We start from the raw sequence: 10,495 nt of genomic DNA on the forward strand, positions 1-10,495 counted from the left end.
AATCCCCCGGGCGGGGCGGGGCGGGGCGGGGCGGCACCCTGCCCTGCGGCTGGAAGCTCCCGCGCAGCGCATCCTCCCCCTACTCGGGCCCCGGCCTGTCCGCGCGCGCCTTTCACTTTCCTGCCTGCGCGGGATTCGCCCGGCCACCGGTGACGCGCAGCTCGGCGCGCTGCCATTGGGTGGGCGGTGTCACAACGACCAATGCGGGCGGGGGGGCGGGGCCAGTATAAAATGGAGCGCCCGAGCTACCTTCCGCACAGAGCGCCGGGCGGGCTGGCCGGATGCGGGACGGACATGGGCGCGGGCGGGGACGGGAGCCCCGCGGCTGTCCGCACGGTCTTAGGTCTCCTGCTCCTGCTCCTGGCGGCCGCCGCCGGTGCCGGTGAGTGCGGGCGGGCGGTGCGGGATCCGGGCTTCCTGCGCGGCGGCAGGGCTCTCGCCGCGCTCCCCCCGCACCGCCGAGCCCGGGACCTCGGGGCCTGGCCCAGTTGCCCTGCACCTGCACCTTGCCCGGCGGCCGTGCAGTGTCGGGGTGGTGTGCGCGTTCAAGGGCTGCCGTGCGCCGTGCCCCCTGGCCCTCAGCCCGCCCCGTTGTCTCTCGTCGCCCCGGGCACTCGGGTGTCCCGAGCTAGTGCCCTCCCTTTGAGAGAGGCCGGTAGTGAGCGTCTCCGGGCGGGCCGGGGTGGGCAGCGCTCACCTGCCCCGTGGGCGACGCCGCCTCCTGCGCCGGGCCGGCCGCTCTTGCTGCGGGGCGTTTTCTGCAGCTTGCAGCAGCGTTGCCGTGAGACGGCCGCGTGATGGGGAGCTCGCCAGGAAGCAGCCACGTCGTGGTATTTCGTTGCAAAAAAGCATTTTTCATGGAAATCACTTGATTTCGTGATCTTCACCAAAAAAAGGAAAACCAGGCGCTAGTTGTAGCGCAGCGATTCCCCAGCTGGGGTTGGTGCGTCGGGGTGCCCGCGGGCCAGCCGTTGAGCGCTGCTAGGCGTGCAGACAGGACTCGTGAGAGAAACCCACAGTGTGTGACAGGAGCCCAGTCTGTCGCCAGCACCCTGCCCTGGTCCGAGGTCTCTGCCCCCGGGAGCTGCTCTGGTGTCTCTGTCCTTGGGCGCGGTGAGAACAAAGAGGTGGCATTTCCTGGGGGGCCTTGGGCTCACGGCTGAGCACCGCTGTGGTGGGTTCGGGGCAGGGGCAGGGGCTGGTGTGGGAGAAGTTGGAAGCAGCTAGAGGTTGCTCTGGGCTTTGCCTGCTGTGCTCTGCTGTGCTGGGATCAGCAGGGACCAGGGCAGATACCAGCCCAGAGCAGTAATTAGCATTGTGGGGCCAGCTCTGGTGCATTAACCCCTTCCTAGCATGGAGGGGGGGGGGGGGGGAAGTGGCCCAAGTGGACACTTTTGTTCCAAGTCTTCCCTGCTCAGGTGCATTTAAATTGGCATCTGTCACTGCCGTGCAGCACCCTGTCCCAGGCAGGACCTGCTTGGAAGCACCTGAACTGGCTGAACAGTCTCTCAGGCTGCAATACAAGTCTGCACACTCCCACGTGCTCAGGGGAGATAACTTTTGATGCTGATCAACTGTAGTCCCTGTTCTTAAATTTACCTGTCATAGTTTTCAGCCCAGGTGGTTTTACTTTTCTGGTGGGGAGATCCCCTTCTTCTCTGCCTTGAATGACTTGGCCCAGGGTGGAGACCAGTCCCTTATACTGTGGCAGGCAAAAGTCTACTAAAGTTTCCCACTGGGAGGATCTCTACAATTGCTCTAGCTTGCTTCTATGGCCTTTTGGCTAGGGGCAAGCAAGACCAGGGGACATCTGGACCCCAAGGCCCCTGGCTTGGGGCTTGCACCTAGAATGCCTGCAGTGGGTTTGGGAGTATTGGAAGCCACAGGCTGAAGAGTCTGTGAGTTTGGAGGCTGGGGCCAGATGTGGTCAGCTAATGAGGGTAGAGCCACAAATAAGGTTAGAAACCCAGGAGCAGAGATGTGGGGGGAAAGGATAGAGCCCAGCCAGCCCCCTCCTACATACGCAGAAAGGACAGGAAGTCTGTGTTGTTTGGTTTTGTTGGGCTGTGGATCCAAGGCTGCAGAGGCAGAGGATGAACTGTCCTGGGAAAACAAGAGCTGGGCTGACTTGAGGCAGCAGGGGAAGCAGCTAGCTTGCATATGAGGGTGGATCGGGGATTTTGGCAGGGACAAGCAGGTGCACAGACTTTGTGGTGCCTTGTCCCATGCAACACAACTCCCATTTTTCTCCAGGTAAAACACAAGAAGCTTTACTGCTATGCTTGGGGCCTAGGGCTATCCACCTTCAGTTTCAGATCAAAGCAAAACTGAAGAGAACTTTATTGGCACACGCACTCACTTGCTAGATGAAATGTTAAGTTAAGAATCACAGCAGACCAGGCAAAGTAGTCCAAGGCTCTTGTTTGATTACTCCTGTGGTTGGCAGAGTTAGATGTGCTTCTCTCATTCAGATTTGCACAACAAGGGCTACCCTTCTTCACCATCTGGACACTGCCTCCAGCACAACCCTGTTAGTCATTTTCACACTTGAGTTAGTATTTCCCAGAGTTCATGTTACCCTCCCTGAGTTCAGTTCAGCTAGGACTAAACCCAGTCTGCGGGGGTGTGAAGCAGAAGAGAGACATGACCTGGCATGGCTAACAGATAGCAACACTGCAGAAGCAAGGATAACCTGATTACCTGATAACCTGAACTAAAACGGAGAGGGGGTCAGTAAACACCTCGGATGACCAGGGAACAGGTAGATGATAATGAGGCATGATGTTACTTGACTCCCTTGCTGCTGCCTGGATAGAAATGTTGCTGCCTGTCAAACCCACGTGGGAGGCTGTTCTGAGCTGTCACTCCTCGGTTCTGGAGCTACCAGCCCCTTGATGCCCACCATAGCCCAAGTTTGGACATCTTCCAGGTGTAGGGTGAAACCATCCTATCTGAGTTAGCATTTAGGCACTGGAATATTGCCAAGGGAGTTTTGACTGTGTATTTTATTTTAATCTTCTCCATGCTCCTGCAAGTGATCCTGTCTCCAACTGTAGACTGCCCTGTGCATTTGTTGGACTGGGAAGGGCATCATATACATCTAATACAGAAATAAACAGAATAATTACAGGTACTGTTCTGTGAGGCTAGGGCCCTGCCACACATTAAATGTATTGCACAATTCACTGGTGAATGGCACAATACATTTAGACTGGCCACACATGCAAAGTAATTATTATTCCATAAAAATGGCAAAGGTACTGCTTGAACATGTGTAACAGCTGCTTTCTGTACAGTTTTAACCTGGAAGTATGGTAGGGCCTTACAGTGCTGCATCCCAGCAGGACCGTGAGGCGGTCGGCCAGCAGGGGGCATTGGAGACCAGTAGAGACTGGTGCAGTTCCTGGGAGTCCAGTGGAGATGATATGATTTGGGACTTCTCATCCCACTGCCCCAGGAGCTCAGGGCACTGCAGCTCCCTGCTGCTCGCCACTGCACTTTGCTTTCATCCGCTGTGGTCATTCAATGAGCCCCAGACAAGGGAACCTCTCCTGGGCTCTTCTACAGTTCTGCCATCTGGGAGCTGCTCCTGATACTGTAGCTCCTATTTCACAGCCCTGCAGCCTGTGTTCAACTCTAGCGAGAAGCATTAACTCAGTAGTGGAAATGTTAACTCTCTTGAGCATGAACTCGGATGTGAAACTAATTTTCAGTGAAGCATTGGAGGCACTGCTAAGATGCTCAAGTAGGCAAGCTTTTTTGTTTTATGAGCCTGAAAGAGATGTGCATTTATTTCCAGTGGATATAGGACCAAAGAAACAACAGAGGTCTATTAGTTTTGACCTAATTGTTGCATCTCTAAATACAGAGTACATGATGTAGCATATTAGTGCACCTCCTAATAAAGTTATATTTGTTTTTGCTTCAATCTTAAACTGAATTATATATCTATAAGTCCACAGACGCATTTGTCAGCCAGAGCTATTGTCTCAGAGCCTGAAGCCAAGATGTAGCAAAAAGGCCCCCAAAATGCATCCCGCTCTTCCTTGCTCCCCCATTCTGCCCATCCAAGTGACCACTCATGATACTGGAGTTAATCCTGAGCAGATCCAAAGTGGCTCCAAGGCTTGAGGCACCAAGAACAAAGGGATCTGGGTCTCAGGTTGTGTTCTCATCCACCCTTCTTGTCAAGGGGAAGGAGCATGTCATCAAGGAATCCATTTCTAAGCACCTGGAAAATAAAGCAGTGGCCAGGTACAGTCAACCTTGGTTTGTCAAGAGCAAGTCATGCTCAACCAATCCGTTCTCCTTCCGTGATAAGGCAGTGAGCTCTGTGGACAAGCAGGGAATAACAGATGTGCTGTATTAGTAGGTCAGCAAGGCTTTGCATACTGTCTCCTGGGTTATTCTTGTAAGGAAATCCCAATTAGGTGAAATGATCATTAGCGGTCCAATAACTGGTTGGCTGCCATCCACAGCTCAGCATATCATTGAGAGGAGGCATTGGCTAAAGACAGATGATCAAAAAGCCCAAGGCTGAATTCATTCAGTTTTTATAAGTTAGTCTAAGCTGCAAAGATTGAACCAATAAGCAAATGAAGAATGAATTAACTTTTGATTCAGGAAATGCAGCCACGTGCCTGCAGTGGCTCACACCAGAAGCCAGGGGGTGCAAGAGCATGTCTCTCCTGCAGTAGCCAGCATGGGCTGTGTGTTCGCCTCCTCTTCCTGCTGCCCCCAAGTCTCGAATTTGCAGTCCAGTTGCAACAGCAGGACTCTGCAGGGTTGCCTGTCATCTCCCCTTCCTGCTTCCAGGTGCCTCTGGGAATTGTAGTTCACAGTTGTAGCCAGCACTAAGCAAGCAGACCAGGGCAGCTCCATACTCTGGTAAAGGGAAGGTTAATTCTTCTCTCCCTGGCCCCAGACCCTAGCAGGGGTTTGCCACAGGGAGGGTTGAAGGCAGTGAGCCAGCCTTCACTGCTTCAGGTAGGAAGCAGAAGGCAGAGCCAGCCCTACTCTCTGGAGCAGACAGCAAAGACAAGCCTTGGGCTACAAAGCATGCTGGGATGCTGGGGGACTCTGATTTAACTTGAATCAGGAAGGGTTTGGGGACAGAAGTTTTATAAACTGGTTTGAGCTAAATCAGTTAAGTCTGATACTACATTCAACCAGTTATCTTAACCAGCCACTTTGAAACTGGTTTATATGCACTGAACATCTGTTCTGTTACAGCTTTAAACCAGTTTCTGATCACTTAAACTGGTTTGTGTGTAACTTCTGTCCCTAGCCATTGAGTGGGGTTCCCCAGAAATCTGTTTGCGGTTTCGGTACCATTCAATGCCTTTATTGATGACTAGAAGGATGGACTTGTGCACACATATAGTAAGCTTGCAGATGACACCAAGCCAAGTTGGGTAAGCATCAGAAGTTTGAAGCATCAGATCAGGATTAAAATTAAGTTAATACCAGCACTAGACTGTGCTGTTACACCTTCCTTGTGAGGGCACTGCCCATCAGGCTAGGTAATATCTTCTCTGTACATTCCCATCAGTCTGCCTCTTGTCCCAAGACTTCTTTGTTAGCCATCAGCTGAGTCAGGGACTCTTTTCATTCCATGCATGTGTAGCCCCAGCCCCTGAAGTCTTGGTCTGTTGCTGCGGTTCTCAGGCAGTCAGGTTGTGCAATGCAGTATACATCATGTTAACCCTTGATGTCTCGTCTGCATTTCAGGTTATCACCGCCTAGATGTTCAGGTCATTGGAACTGATGAGGAAGAGGGGGACTATAACTACTTCATGATTGCCAGAGTGGATGACTTTGTATTCGCCACGTACCAGAGTGAAACCCAAGAGTTCAGACCCACCCAGGACTGGGTGAAGCGGGCTCTGGGCGCTGGCTATGTGCGGGAACAGACCCGGGAGTTCCGGGGATACGCGAAAGGCTCCAAAGCTAACGTAAAGAGCTGGATGAAGCTGTATAACCAGACAAGTGGTGAGTGCCCCAGGCTTGTTCTTGACAAACTTGTACATTGAAAGTGTCCACAGCTGCCATGAAGCACACCCAATTCATCAGCTCTTCCTTGCAATTGGTAGCAAACACAAGGGCAAGGAGGCTTGCGTGCTCACAGCTGCATCTCCCTGGGAGAGCAGAGAACCAAGCAATAAGGGCAGGTAGCATTGAAGTGAGATGGCCACATAAGTGCCTGAGTAAGTGCAAGCAAAGGGAACCTACCCATGGATAGATATCAGTATGATGGATCAATATCATGGATGTTTTTAATTTATTACTTAATCCCTTACTTATATAATATGCATAACAGGTGACAGGGGCCTCAGGTGCTGTGCCTCGGGAAGAGAACCCAAATGCACACTGGTTGGGGGGTAGCTGGCCAGGTCGCAGCACAGCCCAGAAGTACCTGGGGTTGCAGTGGATCCTGTGGAGGTGGGTGTAGACGAGACTTGAGGCTATTGGCTGGACTGTCTGTCCTGCTGGAAAGTAGCATATGTAATAGGAGGTTGCCGCGTGCTGACCAGATGCTTCCGTGCAGGGCTCCATGTTGAACAGGTCCATGTGGGCTGCTCTCTTAGCAGTGATGTTTTGGGGGACCAGAAGTTCCAGTATGCCTACGACGGGGAGGATTTCATCAGCTTCGACATCCAGCGGCAAACATGGGTGGCAGCAGTTCCAGTGGCGTTTGCCCAGAAGTTGTGGTGGGAAAATAGCAAGACCTGGACCCAATTTGTCCAGTGGTACCTGAAGGAGAAGTGTCTGGAAACTTTGAAGAGCTTGCTCCAAGAGGGAAGGGCAATCCTGGCCCAGAAGGGTGAGCAAAGGGTTCTGGTGACACAGGCATGGGGCTTCTAGTACACAACAGGCCTTGTGCACACATGTCGTTGCTCTCTGAGGCTGTTCCAGACCCAGGCTTGTCACTAACTCCTTGTCTTTCTGCTTCCCCACAGTCTCCCCCGTGGTGTCAGTGTCCCGCAGAAATGGCCCGGATGGGTCTGTCAGCCTGTCCTGCCACGTGAGGGGCTTCTACCCACGTCCCATCCAAGTCTCGTGGGTGCAAGAGGGAGGGGAGATACTCCCAGAGACCTTCACCAGTGGGATCCTTCCCACTACCAATGACACGTTCTACCTTTGGACGTCCCTGGAGCTTGCACCCACATCAGCCATGCGCCGCTATGCCTGCCAAGTGGAGCACAGCAGCCTACCGGAGACTTTGCTCACATGGGGTGAGGGTTGCTTGGGGTTGTCCCAGTCCCTTGGAAAATAATGGAGTAGGGGAGGGACTGTCTGCACTGTGTGACCTCAGACATCCCTGCTCATGGGCTGCATTCACTGCTCTTGCCCAGGCCCTGCCATGACCCAGAGAGACAGTTCTCAGCCTAGAGCACGTCCTGTGGCAGGGAGTTCCACAGGCCAAGTTCACATTCAGGGTGAGGGCAGGGTCCAGGTGGTGGAGACTGAACAGCAGTGGTACATAATCCTGTCCCTAGAAGGTGCATCTGTGGCATGTGCCTCCCCCAGTAACTTCTCCTCTTCTCTACCCTGCAGTCCCCGATCGGATGGACACTCCACCCCCTGGGGTCTTAGCTACCTTCATTGTAGCCGGAGGTCTGATTCTGGTTGTTGCTATCCTGGGCGTTGTCATCTTCTGGAGGAAGAAGTCAGGAGGTAAGAGGGTCTTTGTGGCAGCAAGGAAAGAGGTGGCAGAAGAGGGTGGAACAGTCCCTCCCCAGCATGGCACAGTGTGTGTCTGGGGCAGAGCTGGGGCACTATTGTTGTACCCACCCCATCAGCCATGAGAGCCCAGGGAGCCCTCCAGCAGCCGCAGCACAGCTCCCTGCTGGTCTGCATATTTACCTATTGTGTGTGCCAGGACCAGAAGAGGAGATGAGTCACAGCAGTGGTGTTCCTAGAAGGGCTCTGTTGAGGGACCAGGAAGCACCCTTGCATGGAGCCTTTTTAGGAAAACGTTGTCCCACAGCTTTTTTGTCATGCATGCCATGCACCCGTTACTAGCCACTTGTTGGGGACGGGCAGCTCTCCTGGGTGGCAACTGGGGAGGAGGGCCCTTAGGGCTGACCCTAACTGTAGGGGTAGAGGTAACACAAATTCCTTTCCCTGGTGGCTCGGGTAAGAGCTGCTGGAAAAGGCGGCTGGGTCAGGGGCCAGCCTGGTCCTGCCTGCTACTGCAGAGGGCTATCCTGGAGAGAGCAGTTGAGGTGAATCGGGGCCACCGCCCCAGGCCCTGCGCTTTGGGGGCCCTGTGGACAGTCCCATACAGGCCCTGCCACTGTTTGCCACTGCCTCCCCCCCACCCCCTCCCAGCTCCACCAGCTCTGGCCATTCGCCACCCCCTTTCCCCAGGCCCTGCACAGCCCTAGGGGTGGCTTTGCCTGTAGACAGTCTGAGCCACGGCTCTGAGGGGTGGGAGTTCCTTGCAACAAGGCTGCCTGAGGAGGGAGCCTGAGTTGATTGCTCTGGGGCAGGTCCCATGTGCCTCATGCTCTGCAGCCTTGGCCCTGTGCCACTGGTTGTGACACCGGTGGCTCTTGTTAGGACAGTGCCTATGGGTGAACAGGGGGTATTGTCTGCCCTTGGGCTCATCGAGTAGGATTAGCCCCTGTCGCCAATTCCTCTGCAGTGACGAACCTTTCTCTCCACTTGGCTTCCAGGCATCACCAAACCCAGCTATGCTCCAGCAAGCAGTGAGTACATCCTGGGCCCACCTCCCAGGGCCTTTGTGGTAGAGGGTGTGGGAGCCCTTTGTCTTGCTGGGAACCTTTAGGCCATCACCACCTCTAAATCATGTTTCCTCTCTTGGCAGCTGAGATGATTCCCGAAAGCAGCCTTGTCATCAGGAACAGCAACTGAAAACCAAAATTGTGATGAAATAAATGAACTGTCATAGCCCAAGTTCTCAACGTTGAGCTAAAGAGAAATGTAGAACGTGTGCCGACTGTCCTGAAGCCTATTTCTATAGCCTTGAACAAAGTGCAGGGATACTGCTATTTTATTGCCGATGCTGTTGAAATGTGAAGGAACTGAGTGAGACTGTGAAAAGAGAAAATCGCAATGACAGAGTTAAATTGCAGTCATTTAAAAAACAAATAGATCAAGCACCATCTCCAGTTCGTTTTCTTGCCAATATTTTCAGTACTCAGTACCAGGGTCAGTCCTTAACTGCGGAAGAAGAGTTGGCTATGACATGGGCATCCAGCAGTCATCCCTCTCTAACACCAACTACAATAAATTCCAGGGGTAAGGGTGAACCATTCAAGAAATACATATTTGCTGATGAGGTTTGAAAGAGAGTCACACCAGTGAACTGGTGGAAGTCACTTCAGCACCTGGCTCCATCAGAGACTACTGAAGTGATAATCCAGCTTTTAACTGGAAGACTGAGTTGCTGCATAACCCAATATTTTACGTTTTGCATGTTGATCTGGCTGAAATAATTTATTACATTTTTGTTGAAAACACGTTTCACATAACTAAAATAGTTAAAAATTCAAAAACATATATACTTTGTTAAAATAATTATATGTTTGTTGTTGAAGAAAAATGTCCAAAATACACAAGCTTGTTGTCTTAGTTAAAACAATTTAAATGTCATAATTCAGTTTTCTGATATAGCTACAAAATTAATTTGAAAAAGATTAAAAATCACTGCTTTAAAAAGTATAGGGTGTGCCTTCTAAAAATTAAATCTAGATCTATAGGTTGAGAATAATACATATTAAGGCTATATCAAACAACAAGAACACTTTTTTTAGAAAGCAGTGATTAAATTGAGGCTTCCTGACCAGTGATTTAAATCATGATTTTAATCATGTTTTAAATTGATTTCATTTACATCAAATCCACCCTGCCAGTTTCCTTCTCTCCTCTGCGTCCTCTGGCCAGTAGAGCTGAGAATCTGTCTTGTGCTGCTGCAGGGAGTTGGACAGGCACAGGCACAACTTATTTTTATGCTCTGGGTATCATCATCAATAAAAGATTGGGTTATAGACCTGCCTCTGATCTCTGTATCTGATGTGGGTGGTAGGAAAGCCTTCCCTATCACAGGGGAATGGCGGATCCCTGGGAAATGGGGACTGCATCATGACTGGGTGAACCACAAGAGGAATAAGTAAAGGAAGGTGTAACTGTCCCTGAGTTTTGTGTCTCAGCTTGCAAAAGAGCCCTGATCACAGACAGGCTGGAGTCTTGTCTCAAAAGACCGAACAGTGCCAGGTTCCTGGTAAGAGTCCCCTGTTCCAGGCAGGACTGTCCCTGACTAAACCATCCAACCCCGTGTCTTTCCAACCTGTCCTCAAAAACTTCCAGGGATGGAGACTCCCCCGCGTCTCTGGGCAGCCTGTTCTGATGCTTGATCCACCTTCAGAATCACAGTTTCTCCTCATCTCCAGTCTCCGTTTCCCCTGCTGCAGCTGCAGGCCATTGCTCCCAGTCTTGTCCCCTGATGCCCCAGAGAAAAGCCCATCTC

The 10,495-nt window shown here is 52.0% G+C and overlaps 1 protein-coding gene across 1 annotated transcript; it reads left to right on the forward strand.

Annotated features, from left to right (window-relative positions):
• Window positions 1-248: 248 nt before the first annotated feature.
• On the forward strand, window positions 249-10,016 carry LOC102574471 (major histocompatibility complex class I-related gene protein). Its single transcript, XM_006274934.4, has 7 exons — window positions 249-382; window positions 5,731-5,991; window positions 6,548-6,823; window positions 6,960-7,235; window positions 7,558-7,677; window positions 8,682-8,714; window positions 8,834-10,016. Exons 1-7 carry the CDS (start codon window positions 295-297, stop codon window positions 8,878-8,880), a joined length of 1,101 nt encoding a protein of 366 aa, XP_006274996.1. The 5' UTR covers window positions 249-294; the 3' UTR covers window positions 8,881-10,016.
• Window positions 10,017-10,495: the final 479 nt, after the last annotated feature.

Source organism: Alligator mississippiensis, chromosome 11, assembly GCF_030867095.1.
Source record: "Alligator mississippiensis isolate rAllMis1 chromosome 11, rAllMis1, whole genome shotgun sequence".
Classification (NCBI taxonomy): Eukaryota; Metazoa; Chordata; order Crocodylia; family Alligatoridae; genus Alligator; species Alligator mississippiensis.

Excerpts from the sequence above, each read along its gene's own strand:
- LOC102574471 (XM_006274934.4), top strand. The coding sequence starts at position 295 with ATGGGCGCGGGCGGGGACGGGAGCCCCGCGGCTGTCCGCACGGTCTTA. Across the intron at positions 383-5,730 it reads GGCGGCCGCCGCCGGTGCCG|GTTATCACCGCCTAGATGTT; the intron begins GTGAGTGCGGGC and ends TCTGCATTTCAG. Across the intron at positions 7,236-7,557 it reads GGAGACTTTGCTCACATGGG|TCCCCGATCGGATGGACACT; the intron begins GTGAGGGTTGCT and ends TCTACCCTGCAG.